Source organism: Uloborus diversus, chromosome 8 (assembly GCF_026930045.1).
Source record: "Uloborus diversus isolate 005 chromosome 8, Udiv.v.3.1, whole genome shotgun sequence".
Classification (NCBI taxonomy): Eukaryota; Metazoa; Arthropoda; class Arachnida; order Araneae; family Uloboridae; genus Uloborus; species Uloborus diversus.
This window is the reverse complement of record NC_072738.1, coordinates 68,698,135-68,721,316: the sequence shown is the minus strand read 5'-3', so window position 1 is coordinate 68,721,316 and position 23,182 is coordinate 68,698,135. Positions and strand designations below refer to the sequence as shown.

General features: G+C 31.5%; 1 protein-coding gene across 1 annotated transcript in view; it reads right to left on the bottom strand.

Annotated features, from left to right (window-relative positions):
• Positions 1-23,182, bottom strand: part of LOC129228147 (probable glutamine--tRNA ligase) — a 41,243-nt gene that overhangs the window by 10,346 nt on the left and 7,715 nt on the right. Inside the window, exons 3-6 of the mRNA XM_054862796.1 lie at positions 14,730-14,915; positions 3,366-3,490; positions 3,197-3,254; positions 558-691 (exon numbers count right to left, since the gene is read on the bottom strand). Coding sequence (XP_054718771.1) covers positions 558-691; positions 3,197-3,254; positions 3,366-3,490; positions 14,730-14,915 — 503 coding nt within the window. The remainder of the gene's footprint in view (positions 1-557; positions 692-3,196; positions 3,255-3,365; positions 3,491-14,729; positions 14,916-23,182) is intronic.

The window sequence follows — 23,182 nt, the reverse complement described above, 5'->3', positions numbered from 1 at the left end:
TATTAAAAATTCAAGAGAAATATGCAAGTTGCATGTCAAATTAAAGCTCATACAATTCTCTTTAAAATGAGCTGTTAACCAACTGTATTGACCCCATAGAACTAAAATTGTAGCATTTTTAAGCACAACAGATGAGTAAAAAAACGTGAGTTTTTACACATTTAAAAAATTAATAACTCATTAACCAAAAAAGATAGATTTTTTTTTAAAAGTAGATCTGAATTTAGAATGTCAAAGAGTATAATCCCTAAAAGTTTCATGAAAATCTGAGATGGTAAATTTGAAAATAATTTTTTTTTGGTTGATTTGACATGGAATGACCCACATGCAAAATGAGTATAGAACTGTTCAAATCATTTTCTGGTCAATTCTGCAAAAAGAAAATCTAGGAATTTTTACTTTTCAATATTAAATTTTATACGTAACATCCCAAACACACATGCAAAATGTGAAAAAAAAAAAAAAAAAAAAAACATTAAGAGACAATTTTTAATAATTCAACAGTTATTCTTACAAGCTAAACTTCTATTACTCTTCAAGCAACACTAGAAATATACCTGTCCTTTTGTTTCAGATAAATGTTTTTGAAGGAGCTTCATAGTATTAGGGGTGATAACATATCCATCAGCTTTGTAATTTTCACCAGGTTTGTGAAAGTTGAGTTTTTTCATTACTTGAGTGATTGAATGTTCTACATTAACAAAAAATAACAGATTAAGGATCCCTTTATATGAGGCAAGTATTAATAATAATCAAACAGAAAAAAATATTACAAATGTCTACTTTCAATGAATTTGCTCAGAATAACGGTTTTAAATTAGTGTCAACGTAATAAATATTTCAATTAATTTCTGCTATACATCAAAGAGGTTCTTTGCTATGCAGGATTAATTTATTATATGTGATATATAAATATCATTTTGAAAAGTCGTATATTTTTCATGGACAACTCATTTATTTTTTCGACCTCAATTAAAAAGTTACTTAGTTTCAAAATGAACAACATCTAAGTAATATATAAATTTTAGAGGTAATACTAGTACTTAGAAAAATATTGCAATTTAATCACTTTAGCAACAGTGAAAAACTATTTTATTTTAAAATACGATAAGGTAAGGAATGAGTTGAAAGCAGTGGCGTAGCCATGGGGGGGGGAGATAGAAAGTTAGAACCCCGCCCATGAGCCCCCAAAATTTTTTTTAGTCAAACCTCTGCTTTTCTTCCGAGAAAAAGTGTGCGAACGACTGTCCTTAGCAACCTATTCCTAGAACACATTTCTCCCTTTCTTCCACTGTCCTTTCCGACTTGAGGACAATGCTACTGTTTCGGAGTTTTTTTTTTTTTTTTTTGCTTTCTGAATGAATGTCTCACTTTGCTTTGACTAAACTTCTGCAGCTACTGCAAAACTTGACCACTTGAAAACCCTAGTTCTATCCATTGGTGTAGCAAGACTGCAGTTAGAGTTGCTTCACTTTCGTAATAAATATAGTAATGAGCAGTAAAAAAAGTCAAAAAACCGTAACGTTATGTTTTGCAACCCCTCCTCAGGAACGAAATGGAAGGAGCACTGAAAAAGAGAAGATTTCGTATGATGAGGGCTTTTTTTCTTATGACGGCAGTATTAATCAAGGTATTTTCACAGAAGAAAATTCATTTATAATGTCCTTTGTTGTTTAATTCATAAATAAATATATATATATATATATGTGTGTGTGTGTGTGTGTGTGTGTGTGTGTAAACTCGAGTCCATTGTTTTACTTTAAACTTTAGAAAAAATTACCACCCCTTCCCCAAGGATTTTTTCTCGCTACGGCACTGGTTGAAAGATATTCACAACAAAGAGAAATATTTAGAGGAAAAAAAAAGAACTATTTCATTATTATTTTTATTTATTTATTTATTTTTTGTGATTTTTTATTTTCAAGTTTTTTGTTGAAGAGAACTAGTAGAAACACAAAAAAGAGTCCCTGATATAGATCATTAATCACAATAAAAATTTGGAGTAGGGCATAAATTTGGAAAATACAAGAACTTTGGTATTGAAAATAAAATAGTTCATCTGTTTTGGAACAATTCAGATTTTTTTAAAAAGGGTATTTTAATCAGGGTTGGCTTTCTGCCGGCAGAAACTAGTTTTTGCCGTGCCAGTGGCAGAAACTGGTTATAACCGGTTAAAACCGGCAGAAACTGGCAAAAACTTAAAATCGTCTTAAAAAACTAAAGTAATTACTAAATGATATTTGTTTAAACTAAAAAATTAAACTTCATTTCATCATTGTAAAAAATAAAATGTTATGCTAGTGCCCTTGATTTAGTTCAGAAAGGGAACTTTTCAATTGCTGATGCTCGTAACATTTGGATTAATCTAACAAAGGACGAAAATAATATGGGTTCTTAGGATAGAGGAGTGACATACAGAATTAAACTGGCATTACTGTTTGTAATTTGCTCGCAAATAAGCTTCATTTAAGTTGCTTGTGATTGAAATTATCATGTGCTTCAAGAAGAAAGTATCAAATTTTACTTCCCAATATTAATCTAGATTTTGTACCTAATATCACAGCTTTGCAAAATAAATTGACTCCATTTCTCGAAACTCATTTTTCCAGTCGAATTTTTACCACTACCCTAGTTACTTCATGATTGACCAGTTTAAAAACATATACAATTTGAAAGTTTCATGAATATTGCTTGTTCCTTGATGCATTGCCTTCTAGCTCTTCTGTTGCAAGAATATTCTAAAGTTTCTCATTCGTGCATATTAAATTGAGAAACTATTTAGATTTTTCGAACCACCTTTTCCAAGAAGCAACTGCAGGGTCCAAACAATGTAACATTTGATTCTGAATTGTGATAATATTGTAAATTCAACTGTGCTTTGGTTAACAATTAGTTATTTTTTCCATGCATTTTCTACTGTGTCAATATTTTTTTTTTTTTGTCATTTTGAGAGTTTTTGGCAGTTTCTGCCGAAAATGTGGCAGAAAGTGGTTTTTGCCATGCCGGTTTTAACCGGTTTCTACCAGAGGTTTTAACCGCCCCGGCAGAAACTTGCCAGCCCTGATTTTAATGCAATATGGAAAACAATGAAAAGGCTTCAAATTTAAAGAACAATATATTTTAGGGAAAATAAGTGCTTTTTGCAAAAAAAATTTTTATCAGATAAACGCAATACTAAAATATGGCCTTTCCATACCTTTAACTTCAACAGGCTTAACTGTAACTTCAGTAATAGTTTCTTTCTTATCTTTTGCCTGGAACAGATCATCATATTATCTATAAATACATAAGTGCAATGAAATAATCTTCAACAAAGAGTTATTACAAATAAATTGACAATAAAAAATAGTATTTTTGTTCCCTACTTTTGCTTTCGATGGCTTTGTATTGTCTGCTTCAGTTTTAGGACCAAGTATATCTAAAACTTGCATTTCAACTTCGCTCTTAATGAATTTACCATCAGCAAAAGGTAGTGCTTTGCGTGCTTCAGCTAGATAAAAAGAAAAGATATAATAAACAAAATTAATATATAATAGTGCTAAAAAATATAATCACGAAAAGGTTTCAATATTTGCAAGAATAAAATTATCTAAAATATATTGTAACCAAAACAACCATTTCTTTAACTACTATAATTAATAAAACCAATTCTTTATTATTTATTATTATTTTTTCTGTGCAAACTTGATTGTCTTGCACAATTTTTTTGTTTCTCTTGAAAAACAACAATTAATGAATGAATGGATAATGATGAATTATTTCTTAAAATTAATTTTTTTGGTAAATTTACAAGATAAAACTGACTTTACTGAGTAAATTCTGTAAATAGTGACTAATACTGACCAATTTTTAAAATACTGAATTTTGCTGAGCAGTTTTATACCCTATAATTTATTTCTTGGCGTGAACCACTTTTTGACCAAAGCTAACCATCAAAATTTTGTAATTTATTTGAATAAAGTTATTATCTTTAAATGAACTTGATGTGTTGAGCATTAAAACAAATTATGGTTACTTATGATGGTTTTAGATCAATTTTTTTTAAAAAACTATGACCACTTTACCCCACCCCAGGTCATTAACAGATATGAAAAAGAAAATGCCATTAAGCTATTAAAATAAAGTCTTTTCTTCCAAATATTCACTGCAGGGTGTTCACTATTATGCAGTGTAAAATAATGTCAAAATATTTTGAAGTTTTAAAAGAAATTCTTGTAATTATTATTTACCTAAGTTGAAGAACCTGGATTTTATGATGACTTTACCCCACCAGACATCAGAGTTCGTACTCAGTTTCAGAAATAAAATGAAGGAGTTTTGGAGGAGTAAAATGAGATTTTGAAGGAGTACTAATGGAGTGTCATTAAATGATGTCACACTTTTTTTCAATATATTTGACCATCAGCACCCTTTATCACAAAGTGTCACACTTCACCCCTTGTCATGTCATATTTTTTACAAACATATTGTTACAATAACTGTGTGATGTCACTTTTTGTCACCCTCTCTCTTCCCCTTGTCACAATTTCATGAGCCCATCCCCTCCTCAAAGCATGACACCACTTGTGGATGACCCTTTTTACAATATCATCTGCAATTAACTAAACAATTGTTTTTTTTTTAACGCAATCACTTAATGTAGTACATTTACTTATGTAGTTTTAAATATTTAAATAATAATTAGACAACTTGACTTTTGCTGCTGAGAGTGTGGTGGAGGATAAAACAATAATCATAAAACTTGAAAAAATAGCAAAGCACCATTTAAGCATGATTTACTTCACTTATGAAACATCTTATTTTTCTAATAAAATTTTCATCTTCAACTTTTATGAATTAACTATGATCAATTTGTAAATTGAAAAAAATACATGCACGAAATTACTACATTAAAATCGCCTTAGTGACAAAGTTAGTTGTCAATTGAAGTATTTTGAGTTTCTGTTATAGAGGAAGATTATGTAGTCTTGAACTCTCTAAAAAAGAAGGAGTTTTGAAGGAGTTAAAACAAAAATGAAGGAGTTTGAAGGGCCCTTCAAAAAATTTTTATACATAAAGGAGTATTGACTGAGACTATACCTCAAAACTCAAATTTTGAACTGGTAGCCAATGGCTACCAGATCGTCACAAAATGGTAGCCAAATCTTCAAAAAATGATAGCCAAACTTTATTTTAAGTTAAATTATTTAATTTATTTTATTCCATTTATTTATTTAGTGTATGTGTGTACATGTCATTGGCATAGCAAAGAACTTTTCTTATAAAATAATAATTAAAGTAAAAAGGTAAATAAAAAATATTTAAAAAAATAAAATAAAAAGCGAGCTAAAAAATAAAAAAGGAAAAGAGGGTTGAGGGAAAATTTTGGAGGGGGGGAGGAATTGAACTTGGGGGAAACGGGCACCCCTACCCAGATATTATTTAACACATCTTTTGCAAACCATAATCTGCATTAATTTATCTTTAAGGGAAACATCACTACATCAGGACAAAAAATAAATAAATAAAGATTATTATTATTATTCAGCTGTTAAAACTTCTAGAAACATCACAGCTTTCAACCAAAAGAAGAGTTAGTTCCTTGATAAAGAAAACAACAAAATACCAAAAACTTGAACAGAATGTAAAACCTAAACCATTTGCAATTCTACAAAAATATTTTTTTGCTTTTTCAAATGCATGCAAAATTTTATAAAAATCGAAGCCTGAGTGTCAAAAAATGAATAAATAAAAGAAAGGCAAACAATATAAAACAAAACGAAAAAAAAAAGAAATAAAAGATCCAGCAGAAGAAAAAAAGGATTTCAGCAGTATTCTTTCCACCTTCTCTAGACGCAAGGATGCCATTTTTTTTTATTTATGTGTTTCATAAACACAATTGTACTTCTCTTTATTTATTTTGGAACAGACATTTTCCTCTTCTAACTGGTGAAAATGGACAATGTACAACGTGGCTGGCGCCATTTTGAAAATGCGTGACGCCATTTTGAAAATTTACCTGGAAACTTAAAAATAACAATTTTTTTTTAGGAGAAATGAAGTAAATAAACGAATATGTCCTCTCCTCCAGTAGGTTTTATATTTTTAAAAGAAAAAGGAAAAACAAACAATATAATTCAAACAAAAAATCAAAAATCTTGCAAAAAATTTTTTTTTTTTAGTGATATCGTTTTAGATGCATTTTGACTCAAAGGCGCCATTTTTGTTTATACATATGTAAACCAAGTGTACAAGATTAATTATTTTCATTTATTTTGGAAAGGACTTTTGTCTTAACTGGTAAAAATGAACAATCTAACAAAGCGAAGCCATTTTGAAAACGAGTAGTTTAAAAATACCGCAAAACGAAGAAATAGCCATTTGTTAAGGAGAAATAAAGTTGAAAAATGAATTTAAGATCAAAGAGGCATAATTTACTAAATTGGTGCATGAAATTTGTCTATTTTTACGATCACGTGTAAAGAAAACCAAGTTTTGGAAGTAGCAAGTTTTGTGACGAATTTGCCGTCGTGATTGCGATTTTTGTTTCTATTCAGAACAAGAACACATAGCACAATTGCATTTAAGTATAGTAATATTTAAAATACATTAAATTATTTGCATTTCGTGGTAAAATAATTCTTAATGCTGGACGTAAAGACATCAGAAAAAGGACAATACTCCCCCCCCCCTTCATCCCCGACGATCTGTTAGCCGAAATTTTAGTGGACAAAACAATTTAGGGAAAGGTCATATGTCAAGATTATAGGTCAGGGAAGGTTGCATTGGCGAATGGTAGCCACATTAGTGACTGAAGTAAAAATAATGGTGGCCAAAATTTGAAAATTGGTCGCATTTGGTGACTGCAAGTTTTGAGCTTTACACCAGACCCTACTCTTTCAACAATTTAATGGATTCTTTCCATTCAATTTGCACCCAATTTGAGTGCTCAGATTCTTTTAAAATATGGTATCGGACCTAATACATGGTGACTATTTAATATTCTACAATCAGATTAATTACCTAACCCTTTATACAGGGGTGGATCCAGACAGAATTTTCGGAGGGGGCCATTTGGAAAAATATGTTGCTTTGGAAAAATTTTGAATTTTTCAAATATTAGTGTAGCCCACCTTTAACTAGAGCATTTTTTAAGGAATTTTCACTAGGCGACACAAGTTTAACCTAAAGGCTGTAACCTTCCCAATAATTTTCCTCTTTTCTTAATAAACGTGTGCATATATCATCGCCTCGAAGAGTGGTATTCCTGTAATCAGTACTGTGTTCTGAGTCGACTGTATCGGACTTTTGATTAAATTGGAGGCTGATATAAACCAACCGTAAGTATATTATTAACACCAAAGTAAAGGGGGCCCGAGGGTTTCTCTGGCGGAAATTTTTCGAATTTGTAGTCTTAAAAACGCATTTTAGACGATCTTTGATAATGTTAGGGAAGAAGAGGTTTGGTGACGCTCTCCCCTGTCTATTTTTCGAAATAGTAGCTCTAGGAATGCAGTTTTAAATGATCTTTGATGATGTTAGAGGGAGGAGAGATTTGAGGGCCCATCTAAGGAAATTTTTCTTATTTGTAATCTCAGAAAGATATTTTAACTGTCTTTCGCAATACTAAGGGCTCGGGTGCGACCCCCCCCCCTGCAGCTATTCTTTGAAATTGAAACCTTAAAAATGCAAACATTATCTCCAATAATGTTAAGAGGGAGGTTCGGGGTTTCTCCGGTGGATTTTTTTTTTAGAGCCGAAAAGGCAGTTTAATAAGATCTTTTCGTGATGATACGAGGTGGGGAAATTCGAGAGCCCACACCAAGAAGTTTTTCTAAAATGCAGTCTTAAAGATTCATTCTAATTATCTATGGTAATGGTAGGGAAGAAGAGATATGGAGCGCTAGCCCTCCGCCTCTCCTCCTGAAATTGTTTCTTTAAAAAGGCTGTTCTAGACGATTTTTGATCATGTTAAGGGGAAGAAATATTAAAAGGCCCATCCTAGGAAAAATTTACTAATTTATAGACTTAAAAACACATTCTAGACTATCTTTGGTAAGGTTAGGGGTGGAAGCGATTCTGGGGTCCACTCCCAATGTTTTTTTTTAATTGAACTCTTTAAATTGCAAATGTAGGCAATCCATGATTCATGAGTAACTTTTAGAGGACAAGCAATTTTTCGAAACTGAAGCTTGAGAAACACAATTCTTGAAGATTTTCAATGATGTTAAGGAGGGAGGAGATCTCCAACATTTTGAAACTCAAGCACTTAAAACAAAATTTAGGCCGATTTTGAACGATGTTGGCGAAAAGGAGAGGTGAGGGACTCTCCCCTGGAAACTTTTACAAATTATTTTTCAAAACTTGTTTTGTAGACGATCTTTGGTAATATTAACAAGAGGAAGAGGAGTGGCTTGGAGGGTCCCATACATTGAAAAGAGAATGAAGAATAATTACATAGCACTGCATAAAGCCAGGTTAAAACTTAAATAATCTAATTTTAACTTAATGTGCAATCATTAAATGTATAACTTTTTATCGGACACTTACTAATACATATTCTTTTTCTTTTCCCCATGGGGGAAGTAAACACATCTAACAAGACAAACCCATTATGCTAAATGAACCCAAATATTTGGTATACACTTGAATTTTTCGTGGGGTGGCTATGCCCTCCTTCTAGCATTGTTTCCATTCTTGTTAGACATGACGTGAATTACAATGAAGTTTTTTCCACCAATTTAGGCTAGGAAAGAGGGTTTAGAAAACTAGACTTGAAACCAGTGATGTTCCCATCATTTTTTTTGAGGGTATACTCCCAGTAATCCACTATGTACAATTTGTGTATGTGATCATTACCTTAGTATGTCATAATATGAAAATTTATGAAGCTTGAAAGTATATGCTATATGTCTAAAAAATGTTTGGGAGTATACAGCGTATATGGAGGGGAACACCACTGCTTGAAACTTCCTCATTGTGGTTTTATGGTTTCCCGCAGTGGCGTAGCGAGAAAAAATCCTTAGGGGGGGTTAATTTTTTCTGAAGTTTAAAGTAAAGCTATGCCCTCGAGTTTACACACACACATACACACACCCATATATATATATATATATATATATATATATATATATATATATATATATATATATATATATATATATATACATAATAATAATAATAAAAGTGAAAAATATTGAAAAGACCACACCAAGAGCCCATAGATGCGCAATGCAGCAAAACTAAAAAGCCAAGTAAATATAAAATTAAGCAAAATATTAAACAAATTATAAATAAATAATGATGATAAAAAGGAAAAATGCAAACAGCTATTAAGTAGGAAAAGATAAAGTGCGAATCCAGAGCTCATCAGCCGTGGACGATTCATTAATTATGGTCAAAAGACCAAAATTTTAACTATGAACTAAAAGAGAATGTTTAAGCTCCAGCACATGCAATATAGAGTAACATTGGGCAAAAGCACCATTTGCTAAAGTAAAAACAATAAACTAGAGCTCAAACCTAAAACTAAAAGCAGGGGGTTTCGCCTTGACTAATTAGGAAAACAAGTTCCGATAATTAGCCATCCACGGGACAGTACCTGCCTATAACAAAATTGTCTTACCTTGAAATCCACATAAACAGCCAAATCCATTATTCAACCTGATAACGTTCATTCCAATTGTCAAAGAAACAATCCATAGACATACCGAGTCGCCTGTTTCCCACGTGTAAAAATTCATCCATCCCGGTGATTCATAAAAAATGGTTTGTCACGGTTGTATCATACATTTGCACAGTTAAACAGTTTCAAAAGAAGCGAAATGCTCATCGAAGGCTATACTTAAGCCAATATTTTCAACTAGATTTTTAGGGAAGTTATTATTAAAAAGTAAGTTTTTCAGTACTGAAATTTCTTGCTTAAATGCAGAAATGGTATTGCAAATTCTTTTTATTCTGATAGCTTGCGAAACAAAAATGCCAATAAAAACCTTTTTGCATAAGCAGCAGGAAAAATCTTGTAAGCTGTTAACTGTGAAATTGAATTCGCGTCTTTTATCATAGATTGTAGTGGAACAATAGAGTCAATTTGTATGTTGATATCCAGGAAATTAAAGCTATTTTGATTAGAACTAGTCTTTTTGAGCGTTAATGAACTATGATAAATAGTTTTGCTAAGTTCAGAAAAATTAGGAAAATATATACACAAAAGGTCATTGATTTATCTGCAACAAAGAGGTGTAGAGGAAGGATTGTCAATTAAATATTTTCTCTCATAATATAAAAGAAAAAGGTTGGCTAATGTAGAGCTAAAATTAGCTCCCATTGCAATGCCATTAATTTGTAGAAAACATGAATTACCATATTTGAAAAAATTATCAAAAATACAAAATTTAAAAAGACCAATAAAAAACAATTCATTAAAATCAAGGGAATCCTTGACCAAATTAAAAAGTTCTGACACAGAGGAAAAAAGTTCAATGAGTGGGATATTGGTGAAGAGGTTTTCAAAATCAAAAGTTTCTAAGGGTTTTATATCAAGCATATTAAGTAAATTGATCACTTCAACACTATTAATAGATTATTAGTGATCAATTTACTTAATATGCTTGATATAAATAACTTAGAAACTTTTGATTTTGAAAACCTCTTCACCAATATCCCACTCATTGAACTTTTTTTCCTCTGTGTCAGAACTTTTTGATTCGGTCAAGGATTCCCTTGATTTTAATGAATTGTTTTTTCTTGGTCTTTTTAAATTTTGTATTTTCAATAATTTTTTCAAAAATGGTAATTCATGTTTTCCACAAATTAATGGCATTGCAATGTGAGCTAATTTTAGCTCTACATTAGCCAACCTTTTTCTTTTATATTATGAGAGAAAATATTTAATTGACAATCCTTCCTCTACACCTCTTTGTTGCAGATACATCGATGACCTTTTGTGTATAAATTTTCCTAATCTTTCTGAACTTAGCAAAACTATTTATCACAGTTCATTAACGCTCAAAAAGACTAGTTCTAATCAAAATAGCTTTAATTTCCTGGATATCAACATACAAATTGACTCTAATTGTTCTACTACAATCTATGATAAAAGACGCGAATTCAATTTCACAGTTAACAGCTTACAAGATTTTTCCTCCTGCTTAAGCAAAAAGGTTTTTATTGGCATTATTGTTTCACAAGCTATCAGAATAAAAAGAATTTGCAATACCATTTCTGCATTTAAGCAAGAAATTTCAGTACTGAAAAACTTACTTTTTAATAATAACTTCCCTAAAAATCTAGTTGAAAATATTTGCTTAAGTATAGCCTTCGATGAGCATTTCGCTTCTTTTGAAATTGTTTAATTGTGTAAATGTATGATACAACTGTGACAAACCATTTTTTATGAATCACCGGGGTGGATGAATTTTTACACGTGTTTAACAGGCGACTCGGTATGTCTATGGATTGTTTTTCTGGATATGTTTTTATCTTTATTTTATTGTTTCGTTGACAATTGGAATGAACTTTATCAGGTTGAATAATGGATTTGGCTGTTTACGTGGATTTCAAGGTAAGACAATTTTGTTATAGGCAGGTACTATCCCGCGGATGGCTAATTATCGGAACTTGTTTTCCTAATTAGTCGAGGCGAAACCCCCTGCTTTAAGTTTTAGGTTTGAGCTCTAGTTTATTGTTTTTAGTTTAGCAAATGGTGCTTTTGCCCAATGTTACTCTATATTGCATGTACTGGAGCTTAAACATTCTCTTTTAGTTCATAGTTAAAATTTTGGTCTTTTGACCATATTTAATGAATCCTCCACGGCTGATGAGCTCTGGATTCACACTTTATCTTTTCCTACTTAATAGCTGTTTGCATTTTTTCGTTTTTATCATCATTAATTATTTATAATTTGTTTAATATTTGAAATTCTATTTGCTTAATTATATATATATATACATATATATATAATAATAATAAAAGTGAAAAATATTGAAAAGACCACACCAAGAGCCCATAGATGCGCAACGCAGCAAAACTAAAAAGCCAAGTAAATATAAAATTAAGCAAACAGAATTTGCAATTCTGTTTGTCAATTATTGTCTGATAATTAAGCAAATTATTCTGTCTGATAATTAAGCAAACAGAATTTGCAATTCTGTTTGCTTAATTATATATATATATATATATATATATATATATATATATATATATATATATATATATATGGGCAGTTCTCAAAAGGTGGGAACAAAAAAGTTAACTTTGAGCAATTTCAAAAATTTTCGAATTTGACATCAATTTTGATTTTATTCTATAGTATGCATACCTAGAACACAATATATGAACATGAAAAGACAGCAGGTATTTGTAAAAATAGTTAATTAGCAAATTAAATCAGCAATCTGTAGGTAACAGATTTTGGACATTGCTTTCCTGTAGGTAACGGATTTTGGACATCATCATAACGTAAGTTTCATCATTTTTGACAATTGTTAATCTGATTTTTAACTTTTCCAATGAAAATTTTATTTATTACTTTTTAAATTTTGCAATTTAATAATAAAGAGGATATTAATGAAATACTTGAATGGCTATACATGCTGCTCCTTACATTTAATAAAGTTTTGGAATGATTTTGAAGAAATTGATGCAAAGTTAAAAAAAAAAGCTTCAAATTAAAAATAATACAATTGTAAAAAAAGACATCAGTTTTAATAATGAATATTTTTTCTAATGTCATAAGAATTAAAATGATGTCTAAAAAAATTATTGAAGAAAGAAATTCGTATTTCTATTTGGAGATCGTTAAATTATGTTTCCAAAAGAAAGAAGAGAAAAAGAATTCTAAAATAATAAAAGCGGGAAAAAAAAAAAAAAAAATTGCTAGCGCAGGTGATAAATTCGCCAAAAGTGGTACAGCTGACGATAAACTACATTTGTCAGACTGGAATTCCCCTCTGGTAACCTTTAGCGTATCGTATACTGTGTTGTCGCCAATGTCGCCAGCGGAAGTTCGCTTGGCAATGTTAGCGCAAAATGGCTTTCGTTCGATCATAGAAAGCCATGTTACTACTGTAATTTATGCATTGTTCAATGTGTAGCGTATTAATTATGCAAAATACCAATGGATTAAAAAAGATAACATTATAATAACCTTTTTTATTGAGGTTAGAAGACAGTGGATCATCAAAAATTATGAATAAACGGACAGAATTATCGGCATCAAGATCGTAACGCCATTTGGACATCTCACATGTATGTTTAAGAAAAATCATTTTTCTTCTAAGATACTGCATAAAAGCTTATGAAAACACTTTTAAACAATTAAAAATTGATTCTGAGGATCGATAAATACCTTTAAAACAAAAACATCATATACTTAGTTCTCAAATAATAGCATTTTAAAGATCGCAACTTTTGGACATACATCAAATTTCAAAGTTACGTTTTTTTTAAATCGTTTACAAAGTAAATAATCTATCTTTATTTTTGTTATCTGTGTAAAATATTAACAAAAAGTTATTCAGTGTAAGATTCATACCTTTAATTTTTTTTTGAAACGTATGGAAATAATTAAAAAAAATTTTTTTTTAATGGTACATTTGTTCAGTTAACGTTTTGGTATGTCCAAAATTGTGCCTTTTAGCAAAGAAAATATTTTTTTAAGGGCATTTGAAGAGCATTTTTTCCATAATTTATGTCAATTCTTGTCTCTATACAGTATTATAGTTTAACTCAAAAATTTTTGAGTTAATTAAAATGAAAGTTATTTGGTATTGAAGCTTCAAAGTTGAGATCTGTGTTTGTTCCCACCTTTTGAGAACTGCCCATATATATATATATATATATATATATATATATATATATATATATATATATATATATATATATGTATATATATATATATATATATACACACATATATATATATATATAAATTTTTTGGGGCTCATGGGGGTTCTAACCCCCCCCCCCCCCCCATGGTTACGCCACTGGTTTCCCGGTGTCTTTTTTTATTCTTGTTAGACTTCGAGGAATGAAAAGGATTTTTTAATATTTAGCTCTAAAAAAGGCTTTTAAATATTTTTGAATCTTTCTCAGGGGGGGGGGGCATGGCCCCATTATCAATGTTTTCCTTATTGTTAGACTGTATTAATTATAAGGGTAATTTTTTGCATTTTTGTTCAAAAAAGGGGGATTTTAGCTATTCTTGAAATTTTCTGGGAGGGGGCTATGGTCCCCATGGCTCCCTCCCTGGATTCGCCTATGCCTTTATAATTAGTTGATTTCAATATTAAGCAAAACTTTCACATATGCTCTAATAAGTGGAAGAAAAAAAATTTCATACATAATAAAATTAAATATCAATAGAATGTGAATGCTATTATTTTTCTGCATATGAAATTTGCTCTAATTTTCCAAGGAAATTAGAACATAACCTTTAATTATTTTTAATGAATTTTAAGCTGAAATAGAGGTGAGCCTTAAATTAGAAACTGATCATTATTAAATGCAATCATTGTTGCACAATACTTTATTCAAGATCACGATACATTGATCTGATTAGTTGCTGCAACCCTATTGTTAGATTTGTATAATATTGTATAATCTCTATTATTTCGCTTAATTTCAAAAGAGAAAGGGGGGGAAAAGACTACCTCATCTTGTGAAATCTTAGAGTATTAATGCTGAATTGAGTTTCACCAATAAAACAGTTCCAAGCAGAACAAGATATAATAAACTTTTAAAAACTTACCCATGAGCAGTCCAGTATTATATGAATATCTTTTTTCAACAAGTTCTTGTTTATGAGCAGATATCACTTTTTCTACAGCCTTTTCAATCTCTTCTGGTGATACAGATACACCAACACCAGATTGTTTCTCAAATTCTTTGACATTTACATCTTTACTAGCATTATTTATCAGATAGCTCATAGCAGCTAAAGAGAGAGAGATATCAATAAAATGAAATAAAAATGCAATGCAATAATACAACTTAAAAATTTCTGATGTAGCTTTAATAAAAAAAAAAATAAAGAAAGAAAATGCAAAAGATTATATCAATTCTAATGAAAATTGGATGAAAGCTTTTTAATGTATAACACACATAGTGTGCAAAATTAATATTGAAACAATAAAATTCATCAAATAAAATATATTAGTGAGTCTTTTTTCATATTTAATGTGTGCAGAATTTTTTATTACAATATGAACAAGAAAAGCAAAATTTGTTATATTAAAAAGAAAATCAGTGATGCGACATCCAATGGAACCAACGCCTACAGGGTCCATCTCAGTTTTCGTGACCAAGGTCTCTGGGGGCCAAATGTCGAAATTAGCATCAGCTACTTAGGTGCCATTGGCAACCAATATTTTTTTCTTAGGTGCCGTTATGCTTTACTTGGTTGCAATTTGCAAATGTGTTCAATAACATGCTGAAATTTATACTAAACTATAATATGCATGAAAACAAGCTGATATATATGTACAATGCATTAAAATAATGCATTTTGAAATCACCTGCTAAGTTTATACAAGTACCATAATTACTATTAACTTAATGTAGTGACATAAAACCAATTTTGTTTTAATTTTACAAGCTGTGTACCTAGAGTGACATTTACAGAGACAGCAGATTTAGAGAAAACACTAAAAACTTTTATTTTTTATACATATCTATCTACAGAAAAATCATGTAATTTTTTTTTTCCCAAGACCTATTTTTTAAACTCAGGACACCTCGTACGCCCACAAGCAACATCTTTCCACCATAAATCCATTGCGGGATGGGAATTATAGTCATTCATGCTTGGTCCATGTAGTTTAACAAACAACAAATCGTCAACAGTTGACATTAATAAGCTTTGGCGATTTTCTTTCTTTATGAGATTAAAATGGCTGAATCCTCTTTCACACTCTGCAGTACTCAAAGGTATAATCATAACAAAATTTATAAATTTTTTTAAATTTGTAAAGGATGTTTCTGAGGATTCAGCCATTAAATGCTGCCAAGCAGACTTGCACAGTAGCTTGAGTTTATCTTTGGCCCACAGTTTAAATTCCTCAAACTCTTTGAAGACAACACTTCTATCGATGCATACATTTTTTGGTAATTTTTCAACTAAATCTTTGAAGTCAGTATTAATTTTTTTATCCTCCCTCTCATTTAAATTAACTACATTGCACGGATCAAGGGCATGCAAATTACTAAGCACTTTATCATTTTTGATATCAGAAAACCTTGATTCTAAAGCAGCAATTGTGCTTTTCAAAACATTTTTTCTGTCTTCTTCAAAACATGACAATTCATCCACCTTTCTTATTAATTTCACCCGTTTATACTCTACTTCAAAACCTTCCATGTTTAAATTTTCCTCAAAATCCTGCAATGGTTCCCCATTCTCTCTCACCATTCTGTTAAGCTTCCCTTTTGTGCAATCTAAAGAATAGAGAACATCTTTCACAGAAACAAATCGCATCTGAAATTTTTTGATGCATTCGTCAAAACGTTCAACATATCCCGCATTAGACTTAGAAATCTCACAAAACGCTCAGATTTCAAAGTTTTCAAGTATCCCTTTAATTTTGCTGCCCAGTAGCAGAAACTGCGAGACGTGCGTCGCAGATTTTTCAGCAGCCTGCAGATAATTTTACCAAAAAACAAAAAGAAAGAAAAAATTAATAAATAAAAGAAAAAAAAGAAATACACCTTGGCAAAAAGATCATTCGGAGTTCGTTTTTTCACCGGAAAAACGATGGATGCTTTAGCATTTTATCTAGAAACATAGTCGCCATATTTGGTCATTCATAAGATCGAAGTAGATAAGATGCTTAAGTGCCTACATTTTCCAAAACAAAGGACAATTGAATGTTTCATTTAACTGCAAACTAAAAAAATGACTTAAAATGTGCAGCATTTTTTTTGCTTTGGATTTTTTAAAATAGTTTTCTTGAGAAATGAAAAATTTTATATTTAAAATTTCACCTTATCCTCATTGTTTTGGACTCAAAAGCGCTAAAAACTTTTCAACTTAAGTGTAGTCTCATGAGGGTTTTTATTTTTAAATTATTTTTAGCAACAAATTCAGTAATTAAGATCTTAGTTTTTGGCGTAGTCGCCATGTTTGGTCATTCCCAAGCTACGTTTTCATAAACGGAATTAGATGTTTATTGCAATTCATGCTGTTGAAAATTGCAAAATGTACCATTTTGTTCAGATAATTCTTAATTATTGTTTTGAAAAGTGCAAAACTTTATCTTTACAATATTATTCTATATTCATTGTTTTAGAGGCATATGTGCTAAAATCTGACTATTTCAATCTACTTAATTTCTACTTGAATCTCTCTCTATTACTACTTTACAAATTAAAAAATCTATTTATAATCATTGAATTTTTCGCGTAGACGCCATGTTTTGTCATTCGCACTTGCCTAAGTTCCCAAAAAAAGAATTGGATCAAGTTTTGATCTGTTTACTTCAATACAAACTATTGAAGGTAACAAGAAAAAATGTACAAGAAATCATGTTTTTTTTTTTTTTTTTTTTTTTTTAAATTATTTTTATGAAACATGAATTATTATCTGCACAATTGTATTTGATCCTCATTGCTTTGGAAGCTCTGCAATAAACTAAAACATTCATCTAAAATGCAGTTTCCTGCCAATTTCTCATTCACTAATTTATTTATTTATTCATTTTTTGAAAAAAAAAATTCAAAAATCTATTTTAACTTGAATTTTCCACATTTAAATAAATATGAATTGAATAATTGTTTTTCATAGTGTGCAGAGTTCTATTTATTTTTATGGAAGTAGTGAATCCCCCCCCCCCCCCAACCCTTTTTATACTTTAAAACTCGGCGACGGTGGGGGCCACCAAGTTTTTCGTGTCTAGTGGCCACTGGCCAGTTGGAGCATATCTGAATCTTGACCTTTCAAGGGACTTGTGTATTTTATGAAAACAGAACTAATAATAATGCTGCAGATTATTTTCAACTGCCCAAAATAGTGTCGCAGACTGGCTAGAAAGTTTCTGCTACTGGGTTTTGCTGATACTATTTTGTCTTGTTCCGATGATGCAGCTTCTTCCATATGGATTATTATTGCTACTAACTTGTTAAGCAGTACCTTTACAGCTCGATGAGTGGACTGTACCCATTGAATTCCATACAGACCTATATGAGAAAGAATTTTTTGATCAAGAATATCACCCACAGCTTTGAGCTCCTTGGTTCGTTTTGGGCTGCTGTGATAGCATGAGTATACGCCTTTTAAAATATTGATGAAAATATTCTTATATTGAACACTCTTCATAGCATTGGCTATGGCTAATTCTAGTCTATGAGCAAGACAATGCTCTGTCACTACTTGCCCACAGTCTTGTTCTAAAAGTTTAGCAATTCCGCCTGCAGGACCCATGTTGACGCTGGCACCATCAAAGCTAACTGCAACTAATTTGTTTTCCCAACTCGGGATGAATTCTTTCAGCACAGCAACAATGCCAGACTTGATACCTGGAGCAGTTTCGTCATCACTCTCCTTTACAGCAAGGTAGGAGCACTTTACTTCTCCTTCATGTAAGTACTGCAGATATATTATCTCTGATGCTACAGTTGATCGGTCCGTGGAGCCATCAGCCATCAAGGAAGAAAAATCAACAGTAGACAACTCCTGTTTTAAATTTTCATGCAAATTTTCAGCAATATATTTCACAAACTGCCTGGCTGCCTTGTCGTTCAAATAAGTTTCACCTATTTTCAGACCATTTTTCTTTTGTAATTCACACAACTTACGAAAGTCTTCAAACGCATAGTCATCTTTTGCAATTAAATAAGCTGTGTTAAAAAGCTTTTCCACGTTTGCCATTAGTTCAGCATCCATGGCTCGTACTGCTGAAGCCAGGGCCGTCTCAAATGGTTTCTCCTTTGCTAATTTTGCCTTGCAGGCATTGTTGTGCACCAATGATACATCATGTTTCTTAACCTATAATGTACAGAAAAAAAAATCTTGTAATGAACTCCCCCTTAAATTAATATCTTAACATATTACATATTTTTTTTTGTAATTGCTTGGCTCATTTGCACTTGGTTTTAATATCCTCATAAATAATGAAGAAATTATTTCTTATTTGAGTAAAATAAGCCCTCCTTCACATTGGTCAGGCTTTTCTACTTCCAGTAAAGAAAAAAAGCAAATATTATTTGTATTTTGAAAAATATCTGCATTAATTTCCTGGACCTATTTTAGCTGCTTTGTAATGCAAAGGTGCATTTCTTTTTCTTTTGGGTCATACATTTTCCATAAAAGGCATTAATGCATATGCATACCAGCAAAATTTTAGAATAAAACATAAAATAATAATAATAATAATTACATACTAGTCTTTTACCTTATTTCAAAGTATGGGAAAACAAAACTGAATTTTGTACAACAAGGACAATAAACATAGATAAAATTTCTACAAAAATGTTTGCTAGAGTCAAAGCTGTAGAGCAAACAGAGCAGATCACATGTGGCTGAATTTCGTAAACCTCATACTCAAAGTACATTTTTAAGAAGCATAATTCAAAGCATATTTACGGGGCTATAAGCGGTTCAAACATCCCTCTGAAATAACCAAGTTAAGTTCTTCTTAAAAAGTTGAGGTTGGTGAATCATTTATTGGTACAATCAAATTTTTGTTTAGTAAAATGAAACAGTTTGACAGGACTTCAGTCCTTTAGTTTTTTAACCACTATTTCAAAACACTAAGTGCCTACATTGACAGATGTAACCTTGAAAAATTTTAAAAATCTTTAGTTTCAGACAAGTGACTATAATTTCTATGCTTTTCTTATTTTATAAAATTTATTGAAATTTGAAATCATTTGATCTTCTTTATTGAAATTTAACTGTATAAGCATTCAAACATGCTTACACTTAAATTTCAACATCTTGACATGCACTTCAGCAAGCTACCCTTCATTAAAAAGAAAAACAAACGCAGAAAATAAATTAATCTGAAGTGGCATGCGACTAATTGTGAAAAAATATTAATATATCTACAAGATGCAAAAGGATTGAAAGGTCAAAAGCGAGAATACACTTCCCGCAAAGCACGTGCTCATTGTCCGCATGTTTTGAAAAAATAATATGTTATAAATTAAAATAAAAAAGAAAAAAAGCTAACCTAATCGTAGCATATGTAAAAATAACTTCTATATTTTAAAAGTATTATAATATCGGCAAGATGCAAAAGGATTGCAATATTCAAACACCGGAACTATTATTCCGAGAAGAACGTGTTCAGTATTGAAAATTGCATTTATGATGTGTTTTGAAAAACAATTAAGTGCAATTTAATAAATATCTTTAAAAATAATAATAAAAATAAAAAAGCGACTGAACCGCCTGCACTAATCAACAAGAAAACTACTTACTGTTTCGAATCTTGCAGTAGGACAACCATCGATGAATCCAGTATCTTCTTTTTTTCCAAAATCTTTACAGACTTTACATACCATCAGGTCTTCACCCTTTCTTTCCAACCACGGAAACTGCTTTTGCCACTTGATGAAAGTTGCAGCGTTGATACTTTTCCGTGTACATTTAGAAGTTGCATCTACTTCGTCATTATTTTTTTTTCTATTTTGACTTCATCGGCAATCCTTGGCCGTTTATTTCCACTAGTATTTAGTGGCGTAAAATATGGCTTTAAGTTACGTTTACTCATATTTTCAACAAATTAAAAATGATGGTAGCGATGATTAAAAAAAAAAAGAAAGAAAAAAAGATCAGCGAAATCCTGTGCGAAAAAAAGGAATCCTCGTGCTCGCCGTGCGTTCATGTTACGACGGGGGGTCGAACTTGAAACATGAAAAAGATCAGACTATCTGCTCAAACAACCCTGAGATGAGTCCGGTTTCGGAGGGGTGGGGCGATCGGGAGTAAACAACACTAAGAGAACAAATGGGAAAAAAGATTACTCCAGAAAGAGGAAGAATGGAGGGGTGTGCTTGCAATGACACTGGCTGCTACAGTTCGCGTGCGAAGGTGGGGGGGGGAATTGTTCAAGCTTTTCCGACTGAAAGCGATACTTCCAGGAAATTTTTCACGATCGCAACGCACGCAGATGTTTTGGAGACAAATCTTCCGAAAGTGAAAGCTTAGTAGGGGGGGGGGGGGGGAGCTAGGCGTCACAGTGACGACTACGTTTCAAATCGCGGTCGTCAAAATGAAATTTACAGTTGCAAAATACGACTGACGACCGCTAATTTCAAGCACTGCTGGGGGCTAATGCTTGCATTCTGGTTTGGTGGTCAGCCAAACACTTCAATCTCAATACTGAATGGTAAGACTAATCTGCTCAATAGTGCCAGCATCGGTCGCTTCATCAGCTAATGTACTAAAAAATCAACTTTCACTATTTTCAGTATATTTTCTGCTACCGATTCCCCACAAAGCTTCATATTCCCTCAAACAGTTATAGAGTGTCGGGGAAAACACACACAAGTGGTTTGAGGATAAAGACTGCTCTGACAAAATGTCAAATTCATCAGAGCTGATTAATCATCTGAAAAAAAAAAAACACACAGATGCTCAGAAAAGGCCAATGCTTTGAATTATGACGTGATCAGAAAAAATATTTTTTACAGAACCAACCAGAAAAATTCGAAGTTAAATAATAATTAGAGACGTACCGAGTAGCACTTTGGCCGAGTAGCCGAGTACCGAGTACTCGGCCTTTCATTACTCGACCGAGTACCGAGTTACCGAGTACTCGGCATTTCACTACTCGGCCGAGTTAACAAGTACCAATTATGTTTTAAGAAGAACCACTGACACACGTGATCAATTTTGAACTTATTGGAATAGTAGTATAGACCTCTTTGTCCATATGAAAGTTTTTAAAACTAAATACTTGCTGAAATTTAATTTTGCATTATTTAAAAAATTTTGTTAACGTCAAAAATTTTACAAAAAAATTATTTTTTAAATTAAAAATAATTAAATAAAAGGTATGATTGATCAAGTTGGAATTAAGACAAACTATACCAATCTATTTTAGTTCTAGTCTGCCAAACATAAATAATTTTTAAAAGCAAATGTGCAGGAACACTGCACACACGTGTTTCTGCGTTACAAGGAACGTCTTTATCAGTGCATAAAATGTGAGTTAAAGAATGTTAAGACATTCGACAAAAAAATCTGACTTTTGTCGAATGCCTTTAAATCTACAAGCTCACATTTTGTGCATTGAAAAAGGAATTTCCTGTAATGCCAAAACACGTGTCTGCAGTGTTCCTGCACTATGCTTTTAACATTGTTTTATTTCCCTTTTTTTTAAGCAAAGGAATTTTTATATTTCTTATAACTAATTTTTGTTTGTAGCAAAACTCTATTTTTTATGTAAAAATTCCATATTTTCTATACTTACCTTTTTTGCACAATTTTTAATAAATAAGTTTTATTAACTTTAGGGACATTAAAATAAAAATTTATTCCATTAAAGCATTAAAAACTTCATTATTCTCAAAATTTAAAATTGACTTGTAAATGATTGCAGAATATTAAATATGCTTGTACTTTTTTATAAATTTTAATATCTGTCTTGGACAATATTCAATTTTTTGCAACTACTCGGTACTGGCCGAGTATCTGATCAGAATTTGGCCGAGTACCGAGTACTCGGCAAATTGGCCGAGTATGCCGAGTACCGAGTAGTTACCGAGTACTCGGTACGTCTCTAAAATAATCATTACAAAATTAAAAGATTTTAAATTATTTTTACTGAAATGTTGTGGATAAATATTTTTCTTTACACTAGTCCTGAAGGGTTTTACTTCAATATACCATTTCACATGTATTGACAACGACTGCATAACTTTAGCGTTTCTTGTCACAGGGATGTCAGCTGACCCTTTGACCTTCCCCTGAATCAGCCCTTGCCTAGCACTAGCAGAACATTCAATATGGAATTTCATCACTTTTAGAATACACTAGTCAACGCCAAAAATGCATCCGGCTCACAAATAGCTATTTCCGAAGTATTTTGCCTTGCTAAACACAAAAATCACCATAAAAAGTTGAGATTAGCTCTAGTTTTCAAGATACAGAGCCAACTAGGATAGTGAATTCTCACTAATGCTCTTTTTTCCTCGCAAGATTGTCTTCTAAGCTTCGACTCCATGTTCGGATAAAAAATCTCAATACATGAAAACCGAAAT